The sequence below is a fragment of the Rhinolophus hipposideros genome, assembly GCF_964194185.1.
Source record: "Rhinolophus hipposideros genome assembly, chromosome: 18".
Taxonomy (NCBI): domain Eukaryota; kingdom Metazoa; phylum Chordata; class Mammalia; order Chiroptera; family Rhinolophidae; genus Rhinolophus; species Rhinolophus hipposideros.
Window position 1 is genome coordinate 12,548,600 of NC_138064.1, and position 25,222 is coordinate 12,573,821.

Below are 25,222 nucleotides of genomic sequence, written 5' to 3' on the forward strand. Positions count from 1 at the left end.
AGATTTTTCAATCACAAGTTCTGCCCTGGGGTTATCACATCAGATTTTTATCACATATGTACGATAATCTACTTTCATAAGAACTTTGTTTTCTTATGTTCATCATGTTGAGTTGGTGAGAAATTAACAAGAATCCTCACGTCCAGCTCTGTTCTTCTAGTCTAACTCCAGGGTCACTAAAAATATAGTCGAGCCACATCACATTATGGGTTTTCATTGATGGTATGATAGCAAGTTGATGTTGATTTACTAGAGTAGAATATGAACCTGCAGCTGTTTTATTTACAGTCATTTCTGTCTATAGTCAAATGGGCAGTTTTCTCTGCAGGGCTCACAGGTAGGTAGTGGTGGGATTTCAAGGTCCTAAGCAGTTTCCTGACCTACCTCCACGCTCCAAAAGGTTATGAGGATCCGAGTGGGCAGTAGGGAGCTATGGACTAGAGGAAACGGTTCTGGAAGGGGGAGCCAGGAATCCTTGGACCACATTCACAAGCCTGCCTTTGACAAGCCTGGCTGGCATAAAACTAATCATCTAGATACTTCTAAATATGTGCTCACTCTTCTGTGCATTTTACACTTGAAAAGCACTGAACCAAGAGAGGCATTCATAACTCCTAATCTTCAAGGTTTGAAGTCTGCTCAGTACCATTTACAAAGGAAGCTCTAAAAAATGTCATTAATAGAAGCACAAAGTGTACAAAGAGGCACCTTGTTATCTGATATGTACCGTGACTCTACATGCTGGAAAGCTTTTTAATATGAGTTGAACATTTTGCCATTTATATCATTCTGTTGGCTTTCAAAGTCCTTTCTTACCTTTATGATACTATAGATATGTGAATGTAACACCAACACGCCATAGAAGAAATTTAGTACTAAAAAAGCCAATGGAAGTAGATAATATATAATGGACAAGATCTCTCTCCATTCTTTGAGAGTCAGTATTCCAACTTTTGAAATGACTCCCTAGATAGAAGGATAATTTTATTTCCACTTTTTGGGCTAAGCCATAACATACGCTCACAAACCTAGGTGTAGCTTCCACTCCTGTTGCCCTCCTCTATCTGAGTAGGTTATTAAAGGAAGAGTAACTCATCTAACTTCCTAGATGGACAGTATGGTAGAGCTTACTACTAACTCCCGGAATCCAGGTAACTAGTTAATGAATGTTGAATTTAATTGACTCTGAAGACAACAAATTGTTTTTAGTTCTTCAATCAATCATAACAATAATATTGCACGCTTACTGTGTTCAGGACTTGGTGCTAAGCCCTTCATTGTTCATAAAGTAATGACCTCACAGGTGTGAAAGGAAAGAGTTAAGGAGCTCAGAGGTGTCCTGCTCTTGCAGCAGGAGAAAACACTTGAGAAACCGAACATACATACACCCTCCAGATAGGGAAGTCAATATTTATTGTGCCTTGAGAGACACCCAATAAGATCCTGCCTAGGGGACAGTTGAGGTTGAGGGTCAAATCCGCATATGAAAACCGCATATGAAAACCATGAAAAAATAAAAAAGCAATGAATTGTGTGGGACGAACTACACAGGGAATACGGCCACGGAATACATCCCAGATAGTGCATGAGATATATACTAAAATATGATTCTTTGTTTATTTGAAATTCAAATTTCACTAGGCATCCTGTTTTCACTTCTTTTTGTCTAAATCTGGCCACCCTACGCAGGGGGAGACGAAAGGTAGAAGAGAGGGTGAAGACAGAGGCTGTGGTCATGTATTTGATCATTGCTCCCCGGGTCTGGGGCTGTTTTGATAGTAATCTGATTCAATCTCTCTTGCCTTTGTTGTCTCTGCAGCTCTTAAAGAAAATATAGCTGTCCTTGTTAATGTTATAGAGAGAAATAATGGCTGGAATAAAAACCAAACAAACAATAACCCCTTCCTTTGCCTTAGCTTTTTGCTCACAGGAATCTAAACACAGTCTCTATTTCCACACTTCACTAAGCTTTTAACCAGCCAAGAGCTTAATTTAAGTTAAATGACCCTAGAAAAATCATAGAACACCCACATTTTTTTCAAGCTGGACACTATTGGATCCTTAAATCCAGACAAAAGCACAATCGAAAATACCAATTTCCTAAATAGAATTAAAGTGCTTTGAAATAACTATATAACAATCTGATAAGAATTTCTACATAATATGAAATATTTAAATACCAAGTATGTGATTGTCTAACACTTAGTGGGGTAATTATCAGGTGTGTTTGTAGTCTCCTGCTGAACTGAATAGGAATTTCATTATCCTTCTACACCAAGCATGTACTATAATACAAATAAACAATGAAATAACATTGCCAGAGATTTGACAGATACTCTGTAAATTGGGTCTGAATTGGTAGTGCCACCAGGTACTTGGCCTACACAAACACTGAGGGGCTAACCCCTCAGGGCAAAAGTGGGGAGAAATGTGGATATGATGTTCAACAGGCTTCTACACAAGGCCCATAGGAGAACACTGAGATATGGGAAGCCCCCTTGCAGCTTCCAGCGGCCCTGCCACTCAAAGGGTGATGGGGCAGCAGCAGTCCTGAAGCTTGTCAGAAATGCAGACTCAGCGTTCCGAAGGGCAGTCATCTACACTAAAGGCGGAGAAGCTGCTATACACAGAACTTGTTAGAGCAGGTTTTTAACCGGGAGAATGATCTGCGCTCCAACTTTTTGTAAGTTGTTATAGCAAATATTGGGATAGGAAGTGTTCGGAGAGCAAAGGGTGCCTGTGCTCATTAAGTGTTTGCAGTGTGAGGCAAAAAATATGAATGCAGAGCTCGCTGTCAATTTAATTGCTGTGTGACCCTGAGTAGGTTATTAAACTTCTTTGCGTTTTCATCTTTGCATGAAAACTGGAGTTATAAAATGTACTATTTTAATGAGGCTGTTTGAAAGATTAGATGAGATAATGCACATAAAAACTGTGAGGCTTGGAACACTGTGGTAATAGGTTACCATTTATTGAGTGGCTACTTTGGGCTGGAACCGTTCTGAGGATTCCACATGTTTATCTCATTTAAGCTTCCAAACAACCCTGTGAGGTAAGTGAGTGCTATTATTCTGCAGAGAGCCACTAAATAATTGGCTTGAGGTCACAGAGCTAGTAATTGGCTTCAGACCCAGTACAAACCTTAATTACTGCATTTCCCGGCTTCTTTAGAGTAGATACCAACCAATGGTAATGCCTATCACATACTTCTACACTTTGGTTAAATATTAGGTTATCTGAAGCGTCCTTGATTTTTTTTTTTTTTTTGCCAGTATTGAATACCTTAAAATCTCTTTGGCATGAACTGAATTCTGTCAATAAGGTAACCAATGAGAACTTGGGATAAATTTGCCCAAATGCAGTGATATTTTGGGTCTCTCAACTACTTTTCTGTAATTTAGAATGAGATGTTTCCCAAACTACCTGGTTTATTTTCCAAATTATTCTTCTAATTTTAAGGAAGAATTCTCATCACAAAGCTTGAAAGAAACAGTAGGGTGACAGCTGCACAGTGAGAGACAGGAAACATAATCCTTAAATGAGTTTGCTTTGTAGTCAGATTATCATTGCCTAGATAAACACAAGTTCTTTTATATTCAACACAAAGACATTTAAAGAATATTGTGAGTCCTCTGTAAACAAGGTTTCCAATTATTGAAAAAACAAAGCTTTTATAATCTCTCAGCAGCTGGTGGATGTTAAGTTTTTACTTAATAGAAATAATTTAATAACCCAATTTAGCAACCTTTTACACATGCAGCTAGACTGCTGGATTTTCTGAGATACAGATTTAACGCAGAGAAAAGGCTTTTGAGAGGAATTTGTATTGGCAATATTGGGGTGATTTCATCCAGAAAAAAATATACACATAGATAATTCCCTTCTCACTAGAACCCAAAGTTCTCTACTGAAAACGAGAAGGAAAATGAAAGTAGTATTGAAATTTACATTCTTGCAGTCAAAGAGTGTAGTATAGAATGAAACCTGAGCAAATTTTAAAATCTGCTGTTTCTTCTTATCTGGAATTTAAGGTCTTTTTCCATACCCCCATGGCATTACTTTAAACCTCCCAGAATTCTGATAGGGCACTTACAAAGTGAATTCTTTCCTGTCTTAATTAGAACGTGTTAAAAAAAAAAAAAAAAAAAACTACTGGCCTGTCTTTCTGCAATACACATCCTTACAAGGTTACCCACGGCTTTGCAATGTTCTGTAAGTGGACAGAAGACAGGCCTTTTAGTAACTGGCTGTAAACAGTTTGCTAACTGACAGAGGTATACACCCCATCAGGTTAGGGGTGCTCAGGTACACACCCCATCAGGTTAGGGAAGCTTAGGACCAATGCAGTTCCCACTTACTGTCTTGTTTTCCGACTTCTTTTTTCTCCCAGATTTTCCCAGGAATTATAATTTTTAAAACCAGTGATCATTTATGAGGACAAATAAAAAAAATAAAAGACTTTCCTTATACGGTGCTTCTCAACCGGGAGGTGAGGTGTTTTTGTTCCCCAGGCGGTATCAGCAATGTCTAGAGAGTCTGATTGTCAAGACCGGGCTGAGGGTGCATTCTAGTGGGGTAAGTCCAGGAATGTTGGTAAACCACCTTCAATACGCAGGACAGTCCTCCACAACAATTATCCCATCCCAAATGTCAGTAGTGCTGAGGTTGAGAAACCCTGCTTTAGAAAGAACTTTGGACTCCTGAGTCTTCCCAAGAAAGGTTGTTAAAAAACAATGCTTTTGAACCAAAGTGCATATAAGCAATAAACACCTTAAATACATAAAGTAAAATGGAGTAAAAAGGAAGGTAAGAAGAAATATGTGGTTTTGATAATTTATAAAAATCGCTTTGAAGAAAAGACAGAAATACCTCCAATTGCTCAGGGAAGCAGCTCAGGTAAGTAGAAAATGGAACAAATTAACATCACAATAATATTACTAATGGAACCTTCCTCTCTTTTTGGAAAAAACTGTAAACAATCTAAAATATACAAAGAACACTAAAGAAAAAAATTCAAATGATTTCTTGGGAGTAATCAACCATGATATACGAGTACATAGATGTGAATTGATGTTTAAATCCCATCCTGCTCTTGAACTCCCCACCTCCCAGCATGTGGCTTGGAAATTCTGCCCTGATCGCTGGGTTGGAAACAAAACTTTCACTACTCATGGCTCCCCCTGGTCACAGAGGACATCCTGGGAGCCGAAGCATTGTCTGAATGGCTGTCCAGTACCTCACTGACGTCCTCATTTCCTAGGTTTCATTCGTATGAGCAACTACACAAAATAAGCATCACACAATAGGAAGGTGAATTGCCCAAATTACTTATATTTGGATTTGAAAAGTAATGGAAGGGCAATGACACTCAAACACACACTCATACAAATACCCACGCCTCCCGCCTTCAGCCCTTTGTTCCTGGTTGTGCTGTTCTCCAGGTTCAGACCTACTGACCCTGACCCAGAACCCCACTAAGGGCAGGGCCCTGGAGGAGTGGAGGAGGAGTCAATACTTAACAGGTGCCTTCAGTATGTGTGCTTTAGTTCTCCCAACAGGCAAGTCACACAGAGATTGACATTCCCATTTCATAGACGAGAAAAGAAAGGCTCCTAGGATTACATCACTTGAAGATCACGCAGAAGCATGGAGATGAAATTCAAACCAACGCCTGATTGACATCAAGCCCATAATCTTCTCCTACACCAAGAGGAAGGGAAATTGTCCAGGAGACAACAGAGATGATGCACTCGTGGAAAACAATGATTCTGCTGTCAGAGATGGGTTGATTTCCACATTGTTAAACCTCTTGACATGTCCATTCTGGAGACCTGCGTGGGCTAACTATTATAGGAAGTCTGTCCTTTTACTCCTCATCCCTGGTACCATGCAGGGCATCCTACACCTAGGGCCCAAGCTAGAAATTGTCGTCCCAGATTCCTTCCCCTCTCCCGAACCTACTTGCAATCTGTCACTAAGTCCTTTCCATTTTGTATGTAATTTCTTAATTGCTCTTTCTCTCCAGGTTCAATGTGTTATCTATTCACCTAGACCACTGAAACAGTCTTTTCACAGGTTCCCCTGGCTGTACTTTTATCACCCTCCAATTTATCTTTCCCACTGAGGTCAGAAAACAGAAAGGTCATCCTGTTACTCCCTGCTAAAAATTCTTCACTGGCTCCGCACTGCCATGTGTTCAGAGCTCCACAGCTTAGGGGACCTTCCCAGATGACCCGACTCAAAAGTGGCACTTCCTTTCCTTGCCATATCCCATCTCTTTTCTCTGGTTTATTGTTTTTTCTACTACATTTATCACCATCTGAGATACTACATATTTTGCTTGTGTGACTTTTGCTCATCTTGTCCATTCAAATGGAAACTACACAAGGGCAGAGATTTTTGTGTTTTGCTTACTGCTGTATCTCCAGAGTCTAGAACAGAGCTGAAACACAGCAGGTACCCAATAAATATTTACTGTTTAAATAAATGAAAGGCATACAAGCTCTCCCCAAGTGGCCTTGCTTGCGTATCCAGAATACGTCCTCAGCACAGACTTGCCCTGCCACATTACCATTCCCCAATTACTTACGTTCCTAACACAGAACTTCTTGTACTTTCTGAAACACACCGTGGCTGTTTATACATTGAGGCCATTCTTTGGTCAGGGCACTGTGTTTCCCCGAAAACCAGACCTAGCCGGACCATCAGCCTGTCTTTTGGAGCAAAAATTAATGTAAAACCCGGTATTATATTATATATTACATTATATTATATTATATATTATATTATATTATAATTATATTATAATTATATTATACCTGGTATTATATTATACCCGGTATTATATTATATTATATTATATTATATTATATTATATTATATTATATTATATTATATTATATTATATTATACCGGGTCTTATATTAAAATAAGACAGGGCCTTATATTAATTTTTGCTCCAAAAGACACATTAGAGCTGATGGTCTGGCTAGGTCTTACTTTCAGGGAAACAGGGTACCCAATAGTAAGATCTATCATACCCATTTCCAGAAGACAGACGGAGGAACACAGCAACAGCAGGAAGGCATGCTGCATTATCCCTAACCATCAAACTCTACTGCCCAGAGGTACATCTGTCCCAGAGATGACCTACTTCTCAAAGCCCCTTGTTCAGCTTTTCTTTCCATCCAGAGAATTTCTTCATATCCTTCCAACCAACCTCTGTCTCTCCACCACCCATTTTTGGGGGCTACGTTTAGCCAGATTTGGTTTCTGTCGCTCACAACAGAATCCTAAGTGACATTCCCATTAAATCCCAATTTCCAGGGCTAGAGACCAGGTGGCTGTAAAGCTTAGCATGCTCCACACAACCAGAAGTTTGGACAGCAGTTCCAAAACATGGAGAGAATGGATACCTTCCTAGGAGCTTGGGGCACCTTCCTACGACCTCTACATGGATTTTTATCAACTCTCACAGTAGGCTTCTAAGAACACCCCAAAGCCTACCCATGGGCAGCACTCACCTCTCCAGCTGGCCCATATCATCTTCCTAGGAGCTCATTCTGACCCAGTTTTCTTTGCTACATCTTCCCTGGCAGATTCCTTGGTGCCACATGTTTGCTCCCAACTCTCACCTCAGCCCCTCATTACTTGGACAACCCAATTAGGTGTATTGTTCTGTCTCTGCCTTGGCACTCTTTGCCTAGGGCTTTGTACTCATCCTCTGGCATCCTGAAGTCACAGGTCCAGGTACAACAGCTTGTTCCTCCCATCGAGCCAAATCCCACAGAGGCCATATTGGCCAGGCTGCCTGGCTGGTCTCCCACCAGGCAGGAGAATCAAACATGATGGATTCACCTGTCCATTCTCCTGATACTTCCTACAGCCCGGTACCTTATTAAAAAAAAAAAAAAAAATCCCATACAGGAGAATCAAAATTCAGGACTTAATCGTGGACAAAAATTTTCTCTTAATATTTTATTTTCTACCCTCCTTGTGTCAAAATACACTTTTGCCCTTCCTTTGGCCTTCAGTGCAGCTGACAACCTGAGAATATTCTCTATAGGATAAGGTATCCACCATTAAAGCCATCTCTGTACCACCTGGTTGCCTGCTCTTCCTCACACTAAATAATCCTTGTTCTTTGAACCTTTTCTAATAGCTCTATTTTCCAATCCTTAATTCATCTTCATTATTCTCCTTGGGACCCTTTTTAAATTCTCCAAATATGTCTGAGGCTCAAAGAGCTTCAAGTAGCCAATGGAATAGAATCAAACCAAGGGGAAAACTAATGCTGCTGATAAATCTCTAGGGAGAAAAAGATTGGGAGAGTACACTCATTTAATTCCTGATTCTTATTAGTAAATTCCTTCCTTTAAAGCTTAATATTATCCGACTTAAGTGGTACTATATGTATCTTGGAAAAGACAAAGGATGTCCATCATTCTCATTCTTCTCCCCATTTTTTTTCTCCCTCCTTCTAGAAATGTAAGAGTTTTCAAATGTAAGTGTTCCTTATTAGTATTCAAATGTGTGTGTTCTATCTGATGGATAAAATTAATCTACTTAAAGAAAAAGAAAGATGGGAGATGGTAGAAATTAAAGACCGTCCAGTGAAATGTTCTCAATTGTTTTTGCCTCACAGCCTCCTATGGACCCTGTTTACACGTGGTTTTCTTTCTCCCTAATCATCCCCTCCAATGGAATGTTAATATTGCAGATGGACTGTATATCTGTTTATGTTCTATATGTATATCTGCTCTTTATACGTTAAATAAGTATGATTTTTTTTTTTTGCATGCCCCTCAAGAACCAATTCCCCTGCCTTGGGGTAATATTCCTTCCTGCCCCCACACCTCAGAACTCATTATCTGGGGAGGTCTTCATGGTGCTCAGAATGCTTTTACATTTATTCTTCCACCATGAAGGTGGAATACATGCCTTCGTGTCCTTCTTCTACAGGAGAACGCTGTAACTCAGAGTGGCAAACTGATTTGCCTACAGTCCTACCCAGCGCTAGTGGCAGGCACATTTAAGGTTGAAACCCAGTTTCTGATTCAGGTCCAGTACTCATTTCTATATATTGTGATGATGTCATAAGATCCAGAATCCTATTCTCTATTATTTTAAAAAAAATTACCTAATTTAGCATTTCTGAAACAGGCACTCTCCCCAAAATAATGCCCAACATGGCAATAAATAAAAGTGAGAGTGCCTTATTAATGTTTGTCCTTGCTCCCAAATTCTTTTCCTGACAAATTATTCCTTGTTAAAAATTCTCAAACTAGCCTTATTATGGTGCTTCGAGCAGCAATGACACTGAGACACCCTCTGGCCATTTGGTGCTGTTCACCCAAGAGATCATTTGTCTTATTCCAGGAGCCAGAGCACATCCAGCCATTGCTCTTCTTACACAAACAATCTTTGCTTTTGCTTCTTGAGAGTTTGTTATGAAAATTTTCATACATGCAGAAAGAATGAAAGACTTACATCAAGCACCCTGTACACACCACCTAGAGTCTATAACATTTACCATACTTGCTTTACGGCATATCTATTTATTCATCCATCCCTCTATCCATCCATTAATCCAACCTTGTTTGGGGATGTATTTTATAGTAAGTTGCAGACATAGCACTCTTTCCCCCAAATGCTTCAGCATGCAAATCATTAATCTGAATTTAATAACATACGGACTTTTAATAGGAGGGTAACACCAGCTTTGTTCCTGAAATTAAAGAAAGTGAGTTGGGTTTACATATTCAGTTAGTGTTCCCAAATAAACAGATTCCACACACACCTTTAATTCCCTGCTTATGGAGTGCTGTGCCACTCTTTCCTGACAGGGAGAAAGTGGCCATGAGAAAACGGGTAACAGAACACCTGCTGATTATAAATGCCTTGGCCTCTTTCATCAATTTACATGTGTTTACTAGGAAGGCCAAAACACTTAATTTTATCAACCAATGTCACTCTGATAAATTTAATTAAAAAAGAATGGCTTGGAATCCAATTCATCCTAAATTACAGGACTACAATGCCCCTTTTTTTCTCCAACATTTATATAGTATTCAGGAAATAGTAAAACTGAAAGACCAATACTTCCAATACATAAATTCCAGGCATTGTTCTGAGTGCTTTACATGCATTAACTTACTCTTCAAAGTTACTTCTAGTGCAAGACTAGGGGTCAGCAAACCTTTTCTGGCAAGGGCTGGATACTAAATACTTTAGACTTTGAGGACTTGTCTCAAGTACTCAACTTGCCATGGAAACATGAAAGCAATCATGACAATACGTAAAGGGATGAGGACTGCTGTGTTCTAATAAAACTTTATTCACAAAGTAGTCAGCAGGCTATAGCTTGTCAATGCCAGTGCTAGACCAACAAATGTTAGAGTCTATTCTCAAAAATCAGTTTCTGGATGACTTACAGTTAGCTCAGAACTCAGAGTTTGCCAATACCTCAAAGGCTTTTTTAGTTAATGGTGGGTCAAATCATCTCTTTGTGTTCGTGCCCTTCCATCTCTTACTGAACTGAAAGGAGAGACTCATTAATCTTTAATCTATGACATACTGATGCCAAGTTAAAAAATCAAAATGAACTAAGGCAGAGAGTGGTTGAATTGTATTGTTATACAACTGAGAATACTGAATACTAAGGAATCTGATCTGCATGCTTGAATTGAAAGCTATTGCCGAAGCATCATTAAGCATGGTCTTTGAGAAGTCATGGAACCCTGAGGGCCACAACAAAGCAAAGGGACACCCAGGAAAGCGTAATTATAGACTTGGTAGAAATACCCAGGGAGATACAAGAACAATTCATCAAATAATCAATGTGTAATTACCTAGAAGGACACAAGATGCTGGATGGCAACCAATGTGCCTTTGTCAGGGTGTGCCAAGGCTACTTAATTTCCTTCCACAGTAGATGGGGAGATCATACTGACCATGTAAATAAGGAGGAAGAAAGAGATACGATCGCTAACACAAAGCTTGCTATTCTGTCCAACAAGACAGGGAGATACGGCGTAGTTAGAGGTCATGTCAAGGACACAGCCAAAGGTGACTGATGATCCGTGGCTCAGTCACTGTCAGCCTGGAGATGAAGAGGGGAGTGGTAGACTGAGGCAAGGAGGGGGAACAGGAGAGCACCTGGGCTGGGCTGACTTTTACTCGCAAATCAGTCACCTACAATCCTGAATTGAGAAATGCTCATAAAGCACACAGACGAGACACTGAAGGAGGGGACTAGCACTTGGAAAACAGAAACATAAATTAAAGTATTCCTGACATAACGATAATGCGTTTGGTATTTTTATTAATGCAAAGGTCCATTAAAAGCGAAGTAAATCTAGAAAGGATTTGTGAACAGTCACAAGATAAGGAGAATGCCCTTAAAACACTGGAGTTCATTATAGTATACACTGAATATGAACAAACATGAGTATGAATCAATACTCAAAAATGAATTCTGAGTATTTTTGTTAATTAGTAAGGCAAACATAACACTAAGAGGTGTAACAACCTGGAAGGTGGGCGTAGGAAAGCAGGATAAAATAAGCACTGACCATACTTGTGCAATGATTCATAGTTGGCCTCTGCAATACGTGAAGGTGTAGAAAAGCTAGACATAGCAAAGAAGGAAAGCAAAGTACTTTTAAAGAGTGGAAAAGAACATCTAGGAGGACGTACATCTAGAAAAAAGTACTATGGAGTTATGGGGTGAATTGGTATCTACTAGGAAGTCCATGAAAAATCTAGCACAGCATCATCAGGAGATAAAGCAGGTGATTCTGCTACCCTAGGGCCAAGGGGAGGCAGTATGACAGAAAGCAGAGGCAGACAGAAAAAGTCGAGACCCATATGATTTCACTCATATGTGGGATAGAAAACTGAAAGCAGCAAAGGAACAAGACAGACAAAAAACAAAAACTCTTAGACACGAACAACAGTATGATGGTTACCAGAGGGTAAGGGAGGGGGGAGGAAGGAACGGGGGAAGGGATAAAATATATCCCTGGAGACAGAAGGGGCACTGACTCTGAGTAGTGAGCACACACTGTGATATATAGACGATGTATCACAGAATTATACACTTGAAACCTATGTAACTTCTTAATCAATGTCACCCCAATAAATTTAAGAGAAAAAGCGGAGGGAGCGAGAACAATGGTTATGCCAGTGGTCCTCACACTTGAGTAAGTGTCAGGTTCACCCACAGGGCTTGTAAAAGCCCAGATTGCAGGGCCCCAACTCCAAGTGTGTGATTCATGAGGTCTGGGGTGGGCTAGAGCATCAGTATGTCTGACCAGTTCCCAGGTGATGCCTTAGCTGCTGGTCCTGGAACCACGTTTTGAACATCATTGGCTTAGAAGCCAGTCCTGGATTTGCTCTGGGTTTGCCTCTGGCTCTGTCTGTCCTGTGCTACTTATCACGTTTTGTCTTGTAAAACGAGAGGGATAAGAATCCCCATGGGGCTGCTGGGAAGAATAACAGACGTAAAACTCTTAACCCAGGGCTCCATAGGTGTTAGCTCTTATTACAATGAAAAGACGGACAATAAGTCCGTAATTAGGCAATGCCACTTAGGGTAGTCCTATTAAAACTGGGATTGTCTGGGATGGCAGCGGCCACATTTTTCTGGTGGAAAGACAAGTCAAGGTTCTGATCGCGTTTTCAAACGACTTGCTGCCTAGTTAGCCAGGCCACACTTCCCTAGGGGACATGCTTGCCTGGGGTAAACTATAACCTGCTATTACCAGCATTATTTCCCAGTTAATGTTTACTCAGGTGAGTAAAGTCTGAAGCATGTCCTTCAAACCTCACTCATGCGCCAGTGCCATGCCCTTGCTCCCTTTTCCTGGATGGATGGTCCTGACCACACCTGAAATTTTAGTGACCCTGACCTTTGAGTCAAGAGCAGACACGCTTCAATAGATCAAACAGCAGTTACTATGGGGGCGTGGTATTGGCTTTCTGTTTGGATGTTTAAGATTGGCCTTACAAAAGCCAGCATTTCCTCATAACCACTGTGCCCACAGTCTGGACCACCCCCCTCCGACCCCCCATCAATGAGTGCCGGTATCTTGCCTTATGGCTGTCAAAGGCCAGGTAAGTAGATCATAGAATATGAGTTATCATCTGCGATTATATCAGTTGTTGTTTTTTTCCTAAAAAAGCTAACTAACTACACAACATAATATTTCATAATTATGTAAAAGGAATACATGTTTCAACTTAGATTTTAAGAAATAAAAATCACCCAGAGAGATTAAAGAAGATTCTCAAGAAATCTAACATATGATCCATCCGTGTTTAACCTCCCCTTCATTTCCTTACTCTAAGAGAAAACCTCCCATTTTTGCTTCCCTTCAGCTTCGGCTTATATCCTGTTCCTTGGTGGCCCTCTCCAGTTCAGGCTTCTGTCCCTTGGTTCAGAGTCCCTGAGTCTTTGAATTCTAAAGCAGCTTGTCATCAAAAGCCCTTATCCACTGCTCATGATATTGCCTTGGAAACGACTAAATATTTTCTAGGCACAAATTTGCAAGGTCTGCATTACATTAGAAGTATTCCAAAGAGAGTGAATTCTTTTTTGCAGGATTATGTATTTTGGTAGGTCACAGCACTTGTCAATAAGAAAGTGTTTATTGCTAAAAGCACAAAACTTTTGGTTTTGTCTTTAGAAAAAAATAAAAACAACAACAAAAACCTCATCTATCTCAACTTTTTTTCCTAAAATTGGTTTTACTAGGTGTTTCCCCATTGGTACAGAAGGTCTACAAACAAAGCAAATCTAGCACAGGACAAAAAAAAAAGTCTGACGGCATTAGGAAGTGAGATGAAAAGCCTGGGAGAAATAATGATGGGAAAAGCCCTTTATTCTAGGTTGTGTCAGTATTAAGGGGAAGGTGAGGATAGGAATAGACCAGTGAAGAAAGTCTAGGATGAAAAGAAGTATTTCTTACCAGGAAAGAAATAGCCTTCTGATGACTACACATAAAAGCCAGTTCAAAGGCAATGGGATTGATTTTTGTTTCTGGCTTGTAGAAACGTCTTGTATAGATATCTAGAATCAGTAGAATTTTCATGGTTCCCTAAATGTACAGTTGTTTAAAAGTATTTTGTTTTAATGAATAAAAGAAGAAAAGGGGGAGGGTTGTAGAAGAGCAGAAAACCCCTCTGAGTTTACTTTAAATCTGTGATTCCAAATGTATTGAGTTAGTTGAGAAAGACGTGATCAATCAATATAACTTGTGAGGGCCTTTCAGACATGCTTAAAACTAGATAAATGTCTCAAGATACCAGACTACAAGGCCATGAAACCTAGGCATGGTGAATCAACATTTTTAAAGCATAGTGATAAAATGAAATGCTCTTGTAGGCTTAAGAGAACAGTTTTTACAAAGAAAGGTCAAAGAGAGTGAAATGGGTAGATATTCAGGAACACCAAAATGCACCGAAAGGGAGGAAATGCACAGGAAGGGAGAGCATTGAAAGTGGTATTTAAAAAGTATATGTAGCTCTGCTAGGAGGTAAAATATGGTATTACTGCAATTTAAGATAGGCCACTGTCACCTGTACTGGGGTTAACCTCTGACAATCCAGGAAAGAAGCTGGTTCTGATCCTGAAAGCTGGCAGCCTTTTTTATCACTTACTTCTGCATGAAGAATTTTTTTCCCTCCAAAGTAGATTATTCTACTGCAAGGGACAGGGGAAGTGGATCTGCATTAAATGGAGAATGATTTGAGATAATCGTCTGTACTTTTATTCCCCTTTTTTGGAATTGCATTTTATAATCCCATATTCACTACAGCAATTTCAAAAAAGAGAGACAAATGACACCAAATCATTTGTAGTCACCAGAGACTTTCTACTTCTTGCGTGTGCTTTAGGGAACTCTAGTGGAACTACACTTTACATTAGTCATGTAAGGGAATCTTGATGTTTGGCCTTTCCAAAAGGCCAAACAGAAATTTAGAATATTCCAGGAAAAACAAAACATTAGTCTGTGTTTCAGTAAGAAACTTAACTGCCAAAAGTCCAACTCACTAGCCTAATAACAGTTTTGAGTAAATCTGATATACTATTAGCAATAATTTGAGAATTCTAAGTTTCTTCTGTTAGTGGTCTTTATCCCTTTTCTCATCATTTTACCATATATTTATTGATGGCCCACTGCTGCTTGTCATGATGCTATTTGCCAGGAAAGGAAGTACCTACGATTAAGACTGATGAAGTCTCTGGAGCTTGTATTCTCCCTAAAGGAGACGTACAAGCAACAAGTCAACAATTAAATGTGATAAGAAAGTATATGAGAGAGTACACTAGGTATGGCAAACAAAATACACAGGGTGATAGGACAGAGATCTGTAGGTGCTAATTTTTGTGGGGTTCAGACAGGGCTTCTGTTCTTAGGTGAAATTTGATCTGAAACCTGGACACGAAGAGAACTCGAGGACAGGAACTCCAGGCAAAGAATAAATGGAAAGGCCCTCAGGTAGCAGCACTGGGGTTTGTTTAACGGAATAAGAGCAAAAGCCAGTGGTGCTGAAAGGCAGCACACAGAGAAGAATGGGGCAGACGGGGCAGTAACGAATGCAGGAGCCACACCGGGGCTCAGAGGCACAGCAAGAAGTCTTGCTTTTATTTAAAGAGCCATGGGAAGCCATTGCAACTGCTGAATTTATATTTAACAATGACGACTTGGGCTCCTGTTTGGTGAAGTGTGTGTGTGTGTGTGTGTGTGTGAGTGTGTGAGTGTGTGTGTGTGTGAGAGTGCCGAGAATGGAAACAGGGAGATCCTGCAAGAAGCTGCTGACGTGCAATAATCCAGGTACGAAATGATGATACCCCCAAACCACATGATACTTGTGGAGATGGAGAAGAGTGGGAAAATGCAAGGCATATTTGGAGGTAAATTTGATGACTGTTAAGAGAAAACGATGAGGGTGGGAAAGAGAGGCGTCCAGATTTCTGAAGTTAGGAGCCCCTGAATGGTGTGGGGTCCTCTTCTATTTTGAACATTAGGCTAGAGATGGCCTGTGGGACATGTACTTGAAGAGGTCAAGTAGACAGATGGAGTAAGAGACTCAGAGTCCATGAAGAGAGGTCTTAGCTAGACATACAGATGTGGGAGTCGATATTTTGCACAGCTCCTGGCAGAGCACCCAGACACACATTTGGTAATTCATAAATGTTTATGAAATGACTGATTGATAACTGATGGAAAGGGCAAGTGAGAATTTTTCATACTGGAAGATGTTTTGAATCTCTTGGCAAGGAACACTCAGGAAATGCCAATAGAGTGCCAGGTGCTGCGGCGGCTCAATAAATATTCATTTACAGCGATGACTCTCAAGAAAGCAATGAACTGTTATTGCAGTAAGTGACCCTACCTGGCTTAATTGGCACCAGAGCCATTGTTCCGCGGCTTGTACCTTCTGGTCCTCATCCTCCGTATCTTTTCTCCTGGTGGTTTGATTCCTGACCCAGGCATCTTGCTTTCTTTTTGATCACTGCCTTTTTTGCCCTCACATGCAGGAAAGACTGTAGTTGCTCTGACTCTGTCCCTGATGGGTGTCTCAGAGCCTGTTCCTCACAGGTCTCTGAATCTGCCATGAATCATGCACACTGAGTACCTGTTACGAGCCAGGCACCATTCGAGACACTGGAGACACTATTCCATTTATAGCCCCCTGCAAAGGAGATGTCTGCCCCCGGGTCAGACCTTCATCCCCCCCGGTGAGTTAGCGCTTGGCTCTAAGTCAGGCAGCTAGAAAGCGGTAGAGCACGGACCCAAAACAAGTCCCGTGGAGGTCAGCCGGGCTCCCCGCCTGGGTTCGCCAAGCCCGCTGGGTTCTGCCGGCTGAGTCAGTGTGTACCTTTTGACTCACCTGGTTCCCCAGCAACGTCCATTTAGTGGCAGGTGGCTGTTGATAGCCACCAAGCCTTCCAGTTAGATTGGCCCAGGACTGTCCCCTTGAGGGACAGTGTTTCGTATCTCTATAACTGCAGACTCACTTAGTGCTCTGATGTGGGTATTTATTCCCTCCACTGGGAGGGACCCATAGCCTGGGAGGTGTTAGTCATCAGACAAACAAAAGAGATGATATATGTTGGAGCAACACAGCTGGGCGGGATTGCCAGGGAAGAGGTGGCTCGGCAGGGGGTGGGGGGGCAGGGAGCTGAAGACGAAGAAGGGGCCCAGCAGGACTGTGTATAAAAGGAAAATGTGGACTCTTAATAGCTAGCTAAGGGGTGAGATGGCAAAGACATAGGGAAAAAATCATAACTCATTGTTCAAAAGAAATAGCCTTTATGGCTTTATGTAAATGTGTTAATAAAACTTCAATCTTTCTGGCCAAACACTCGGACTGAAGGGTTTCTGTCTTCATTAGGCACGTCCCCTGAGCATGCAGGTGTGTGACAAGGCAGAGGGACGTTTGCTCAAACACCATCTGCAGCAGGGGCCGTGTTTTCCCCAACGTCCAAGCAGAGGTCGTGCCTTCACTAGAAGGAGGCCAAGTCCTGGGGGGGCCAAGCAATTTGGGCAGGAATTATCTGCAGTTAAGGCCACCGGGGCAGACAAAGGGAACTGATGCCACTCCTGCTGGCACTCATCTCCACAGCACCTGTTCTTCCAGCACACTCGACCCCTTATCGCCTGACACCTGCCTGGCTGGATGGGCCTCACGCTGCCTGCTGAGGACACGGAGCTGATGCGTATCCATTGCAGGGTAGGTTTCCCAGCAGAAATGGGATACAGAATTTCGACAGGCAAGCTACCTATGAATCCAGAGTCAACCAGGCATAATTTATTAATGAATCCAAGTGACAAAAGTCAAAAGGTGAAAAGCTAGGTTTAAGAGACAGACAAGAGAATGAAAAAGCTGCACGGGAACCACGTCCTTTGTTGTAGCAGATGGTGGTGGCTGTGGCACACAGCTCTGCTCTGCTGAGGCATCTGTGGCACTTCCTTCCAGCACAAGCGCAACAATAGAGAGAGATACGGTAGACCCTCAGCCCGCTGGGTGTCTGAAGAGTTACAGCTGAACCCTCGGAAGAGCTCCAGTGAAGCTGATCTGAATTTGCCCATTTCCACTGCTAACATTCGACCTGGCTTATAGGATAACTGACATGGTTCCAAGGACCATGACACAAAAAGAAGGGTTTTCTCCCTGTCGCTCCCTCTCCCTCGCCTTTCCTCCTTTCCTCTCTTTCCCTCTCTCTCTTGCTATCTTTCTCCTTCTCTCTCTCTCTTTTACACACACACAGAAGTAAAAATCTTAAATACTGGGGGTGCCAAAAAAATGTATACAAGTGGACACCTTGGTCAGTGCTGCTCAAGCAGTAGTTTGCCATAAACAGAATTGTCTGGATGCTGATGGTAACCACTTTAAGCACCTCTTGTAATTGCAGAAGTCAAATGTGACTTGTATTCATCTTTTGTTATCGGTATACATTGAGTATTACAATTTTAATACAGTTTTCCCGTCTTAAAATGTATATACATTTTTGGCACCCTCTGTATACCTTTAATGACACATATCATGACTTTGTTATCTTTTGATATGACTCTCAAAGTACCAATAGCCAAGTTCTTTGCGGTATTTCCAGCACCTAGATTAAAATCAGAACAGAGTGGGCTCTCCATATATATTTGCTGAATAAATGAACGAATGAATATTTATGATACCCTTGGGTTTCTGGTGCCCGGAGACTCCTAGGAAAAGCCCTTAGCTGTATTCTAATTTTACAAACATTATTTTCTTGGAGACATTCAAACTTCTCTAGCTCCCTGCACATGGCTATATTTTTTTCTGATGGAGAAATACTGAATGTAAAGTAGAACAGAAGAAATTTTTACCTATTTGTTTCTTAATTCTCACCTAAAACATCCTATTTAAAGCATGTGGTTAAAAATTTTGTATTTATCCTATTCTCTTATTTGCAAATGAACAAATAACCAAAGGTAGCAGGGTTAATGACAGGACAAGATCAGACTACCAAATAAGACGGCCAAATAAAGATATAACTTTATCCTGGGTTTTTCATTAAGGATCAGATATTTTCTCCTCTCAAGCTATCTTCCTGGGATGAGAATGTCTGTCTATTCTGTATTAACATTCAGTTTACTTGATGAATTTTAAAGTCCTTCCACAGGAGTCAGATTTTATGTAGAAACATTTAGTAAATAGTGGTAAGTTGGCTCTGGGTGTGGGTACCTAAGTCTGAGACAGGTTCAAAACCAGATCCAGTCCATCTGCTGCAAAGTATTGATGTTCGAGGATGAGTCACAAGAGAGTTGAAACTGGAGCTTTTGCCCCAATAAGGCAGATGTGACCCTTCAAAGGATATCTACTACTCTGTATTTAATCAAAGTCATAATAACAAAAATAAGCAAGGACCCACGGACCTTTGTTTGAAGATATTAGTTTGGCTGTTAAAGAATCTGGTCAGTATAAAAATAAACAATAGAGACTTCACCATGCCTTTCAAATCTTGCAGGCATTCCTGATGGTAAGAGAACTGATTAGTGAAGTAGGCTGGGGAAAGTTCTGTGGACTGATCAGCATTTTTATGAGCCGATATATCGTTCATCTTGAAGAATAAAAACACAGTCACTTTTCTTGTAGTCAAGTCAATATAACAAAATATAACGGTTTGCTAAATATGGGTGTTGAGAGTACCCAGGTATTTATTATTCTCTGTTGGAAGCATGTCATAATAAAAAATGATAAAAGAATCAAAACAGCAGGAATAAGGAAAACTACAAAACAACATGTTTTGGGGGTGGTTTATAAAGGTTGTTTACTTTGCCTCTGCAACAATTACAAACATGAGACATTTTATTCCAAGTTAGTTTGTTAATATTTTTAAAATAACACCTGTCTCAGAATATAGATTAAGATGTTAAATTTGGTGACAGGCTAACAAACGTTAATAGAAATCGACTCCCAGGAAACCTGAATGCCCTCCCATATCAACCCAGTGTAGACAATTCATCATATTTAACAAGGTGTGTTGGAAATAGCTGAATACTGACCTCCCTGGGACAAATGATCCTCTTGGGACGAGGGGCCTCTTGCTGTAACTGATACACTGTCAAAAACAAAACAAAACAAAAGATAATTATAATTAGAAAACGGCAACACATACCAACATGCCTTCAAATAGTTCCACCTAAGTACATCTCAAAAATGGCAAATTGTTTCAAACAAAAAACAAAGAGGATACAGGCCCATTTTTTGTCTGAAGAAAGCAGATCATTTATATGGAAATTAGTCACTGTGAATGTAAACTGGAGAAATTGATTTTTTTATTCTTATAAAGCCAATTTAGTTGCATAATTGTTACTGGCATTGTTCATTTTATGGCTTTCTTGGAAGACTAGATAACGACTAGAATCCTTCCGACCATTTTCAAGATGAAATTCGACTTGTGACCACCTAAGTAGTGATCATATAATAATAGGATTCCTGAATTTAAATGCCGATGGCTCCTGAAATACCAGGGAGAGACTAGCATTAGAAAAGGAGTGTCATTCTCTGAAATGTTACAGTTATGAACACAGACGCAATGGATTCTGTGAGTGAATGCAACCCCAAGTCATTGCTCTTTTCAGAAGTTCCATTTCTGCCTTGCCTTTCTCCATGGATTCTCGTCTGTTTGACTATTTCCCACCCACTGTCATTCCTTTTTCTTGGGCCCTTTCATATCTTAAATAATAGCTCTCTTATATCCTGCTTTAAAGACAGATTTTCAGGCTTGGGCAATGGAGGAAAGCAGGTAATTATATAGAAAAATACAATTTATCAGACTATTGTGATTTTTTTTCAGACTATGACAAACGATTTTCTTCTGCTCAGCTAGCTAGTCTGCTTATTTCTCTCAGAGGAAACCCTGTGCAGACCTGTGGGTTCTACTCCCATGAAAACACAAATTGAAAAACAAACCTAGTTGATGTTATCTTTAGAATCTTGAGAGGGAAGAATTAATTTTAGATGATCTAAACCTATGAAAAGTTTAAAACTCAATCATATCAGGTCTGGAAAACGTAATAAGGAGAAATTTCTGACTTACTCTTAGATCTAAAAAAAAATTTAATTGAAGGGCAGATGGTTGTGTGGAAACAGTGATGGAAATGATGGAATATATTTTATAATTATGGCTCCCCAATGCCTCCAGCTCAACGTGGTTATTTTCATACCTAATTAAGCGTAGACTACCCAGCTTTAGCACAGGGAAGAACCTATCTAACCCTCTCATAGACGTTTCAATGCGCCACATTTCTGAGCTTAGGTGGCCATATGATGCTTGTGTCACTTAAGGAAGAACTGTACCCAGGTATGCGAGATAGAGTCACAGAAGACTTTTTGTCAAAGAGGAAATATGATAAATAATCAACCAAAGATAGAGAAATAATTGTGGCCATTCCACTGACTATTCCAGTAAGGCCCACACATCACCAGAGAGTTTCCTTTGTGCCTTTTGAATCAGCCCCAGCACATGAGAACTCCTGTTCAGTGGGGTGTTGCTGTGAATGAGTATAATAGGAGCCAAGGGGGCCAGTTCCTAGAATCTCAGAGTTTTACAGTGAAAGGGAATTGCAGAACGCACATCCAGAGAATCCTGTCCCTCTTCTCTTCCGGCTGTCAATGCCTCTTGCAGCCAACAGTTATATGTGGAGGGCATGGCTGGGATGTCTTCGTGAACACCATTCTTAATGCCTCCCTTGGAGGTGACAAAGGAAGTCCATCTGCTCTAAGTGAGAAGCATTTTCAGCTAAGCACGGCTTTGCAATTCATATCAGAAACTATATGAATGTCTGCTCTAGGCTAGGTACCACAGTCAGCATTATGTGGAGTCTATGAAGATGAATGGAGAGGAAGGGAGAAGAGATGGAAACCGGCATACGAACGCCTGTCATGTACCAGGAACAATATTTTATTGACTCTTTCAGAGAACTCAGAAAAGAGAATGCTGTATCATTCTCATTCTCATTTTTTAGGTGCAGAAGCAAGTGCAGAGAAGTTAAATGTTGGCCCCACGGCATCAAGTAAAGATGTGTTCTTTTGATTCCAAAGCGCTGGTTTATTTGTGTGTGTGTGTGTGTGTGTGTGTGTGTGTGTGTGCGCGCGCGCGCCTCAGGGCCTTTGCACTTGCTATTTTCTCCACCTGGATTGCTCTTGCCCAAGATATCCGGTATGGCTCCCTCGCTCCCTTCATTCAGGTGTTCCCTGACTTGGGGTAAAATTTTATGTCATCACTTTGCTCCTTTATGCCATTTTATGTTTCTTCACAGTATTCACCACCATTAACACACTTTGGTTTATGTATCACTTCTCCTGACTATAGTGTAAGCCCTTTGAGGGCAGGGACTGTGTTCTGTCCACTCTGGTACCCCCAGCACCTAGAAGAGTGCTTGGCACATAGTAGATGATTAACGCATACTTGGTGAAGGCATAGACTATATCCAATGACTCATGGGTCACAATCCACGACTTCAAGGGGACTCTAATCCAGTGAGGGAGGTGTTTGTGGGAAAATAAAACCAGGGAGGGTCACGCACTTTATTTAATGAGGGGGAGAAAAGGAAGCAGTTTTTTTTACTCAGGTGGTCAGGACAACTTCCAGAGGGGAGAGGCATGGAGCTCTCCTTAAAGGATTAGACAGGATTCTGCAGGTAGAGAAGAGAGAAGGGGTTGCAGGTAGAGGAAAGAGTCCTAGAAGAGAAAGGGAAGGAATGCTGATTGGTCAGTGAGAGTCCAGTGTGTCTACGGCACAGGATGGGCGGATGTGGGAGGAGCCACACGGGGCTGAACCTCGAAGGTCATGCTAAGGAGCATGGATGTTCTTCTGTCTGTAACAGGGGAATGGTGACACGTTTTGAGCAGGGAGGTGACATGATCTGGAATGTTTCAGAGTAATGATAATGTGGATAAGACTATTCAGAATAACAGAAGCTGCCATTTTCTGGATACCTACTATGTGCCGGACACCTTATCTACATCTGCTCCTTTAATCTTTCCAACAAACTTCCACATAACTGTTATTCCCCTCTCACTGACAAAGTACTGGAGATGCCAAGCTTTGAAGAAGCTCAAGGTCATACAGATGATATGATGAAATCAAGACTCGAAGGCTGATTTCCAGATCCCAAGGGCTGTATTTTTTAGCAGTACTCTAAAGCAGACAGCAGAGAGGCCATATGGGGCTGCTTGCATTAGTATCCCCAAGGCGCTGTTACATAAAATACAGATTCCCAGACTCCACCATCCCCAGCCATGCTCACTGCCAGTCTGGCAAGGGGCCCTGAAATATTCTTTATAAAACTATCCGGGAGATTCCAATGCACAGTCAGGAGTGGGGCCACTGTCAATCGCCTCGCTGAAGGAAGGATCCGAGTGGGGACTCTGGAGGCAGGAAAGCGAGAGAGAACAGTATTTCAGGTGGACATACAGGAGATGGTGAAAATGCGAGTTAAGATAACCCTGGTGGAAACGCTGATGGACGGTGAGTTGATTGCACAGGAGGACTGTCAGAGCGTGATGACAGACTGAATAGAGGGAAGGACCTTGAGTGATTGAAAGATTGAGACACTATTAACAATCACAGAGGATACAGGTGGAGGAGCTTCTGGACAGCTCCTTTCCTGCGTCCGTGGGCTAAATAAAGCCCGTAGTTTTGTCTTCTGTGGACCCTCTGAGGTTTAGTAAAGAGAAATGCTGCAGTTCACTCATCTCACAACCAGGAACAGTCTGAGCCAGGGGTGATTTTGAGGGGGAGGGGTCCCTGCAAACCCCTCAAGCCAGGGACACCACTTCTGCTTCCAGGTCCCTGGGCAGCACACAGCATTAATCAATCGCCATTTCTCAGTGAGCAGGTCCCAGGATCCGTAAGACCTGCTCAGGGCTGCTCCAAGCAACAGAAATTGACAAACAGGCAAGAAGCCTATTTGCCATCTGGATGATGTGTCTCTATAAAGATAATGAGATGGTAACCGATGGCGACGGTAGCCATTAACAAAAAAGGGGGGGGACCAAACGCTATCTTAGCTTCACGTGAGGGCCCCACTCCTTCGTGTTCATGGTTAGCCATAAAGAAGACAACAGCCACGAAAACAGTCTCTGAGGCACATTTCATATCACTGAAACATACCACATAATCTTAAGTACAGTTTCTTGAATTTTCTTTATTCAACAAACGCAGCATTTCACCGGCAAAGTGCAACAATGTATGTGTCTTCTCGGGTGATTCTGTGAACTGAGAGGCTAACTATGATGGAATCTGCTTCTATAGCAATGTCCCAGATATGCTCCAGGCACTGCCCAGCGCTGGGCCCTCTACAGCGAGAATTCATAGCACCGGGATACACTGTTTGGTGGGGGTGGGGTGGAGGCAGTCACGGGGGAACATGGAGATGAAGAATGGGATTCCCTGCTCCCCAAGAAACTGGAAGCAGTTCTTCCAGAAATCCAGAGCTCACTGACAGACTGTTTTACTTTGTCTTCCATAAGAACACCCGACCCACGCTCCTCTGGTAACAAATCAACTCCATCCCTATGGATGTTGAGTGGAAGCCTGTGGCCTGGGTGATGCGGAGGCTCCACTCAGATCCATCCACTCCTGAGAGACCATGCAGAGATGTCTTCTCACAGCCACTTGTTTCTGAAGAAAGCAGGCAGAGCCAGGAGCTGGGCCGCCGTGCTCACTGCCCATGCCTTCCCTCTTTTCATGGAAACAAGCTCCAGGGTGTGAGTGAGGAATAGCATGCGCTTCTGATGTCTTCGGGGCTCCACCCCACTTCTGGGCTGCTGTGTGAAGACCTGGCCCTGCTAACAGAATGGCCAGTCTTAAAGGGGATTGAGCTCTCCTCTTGTCTAATGGCACCTTGAAAATCCTGGGGAGGAGGCTGTGTAGCTGGAACCAAGGAGTCTCAGACGTTAAGGGTGCACAAGAAACGCAGAGCCCCCCAACTCTCCTGATTCAGAAATCTGGCGTAGGGCTGAGGAATGGTTATTATAAATATTCTCCTCCGGTGATTCTGAGGAGGCGGGTCCATGGACCAGGGTTTGGAGGTTCCAAACTCCTCTTTAGAAAAACAGGCACAAGCTATGACTGCTTGACCTGCTGCCCAGGAGAAGGCCCTGGGAGAGCTGCTGGCTGCAGTGTCTGCCGCTTAATTGGCACTTGGCCTCTTAAAAAATAAAATCT

At 41.7% G+C, this 25,222-nt stretch overlaps 1 protein-coding gene across 2 annotated transcripts in view; it reads right to left on the reverse strand.

The window, feature by feature from the left end:
• Positions 1-25,222, reverse strand: part of CHN2 (chimerin 2) — a 265,760-nt gene that overhangs the window by 100,284 nt on the left and 140,254 nt on the right. For both annotated transcript variants that reach the window (XM_081079749.1, XM_081079748.1), the window contains exon 3: positions 20,052-20,107. In XM_081079749.1, coding sequence (XP_080935875.1) covers positions 20,052-20,107 — 56 coding nt within the window. The remainder of the gene's footprint in view (positions 1-20,051; positions 20,108-25,222) is intronic.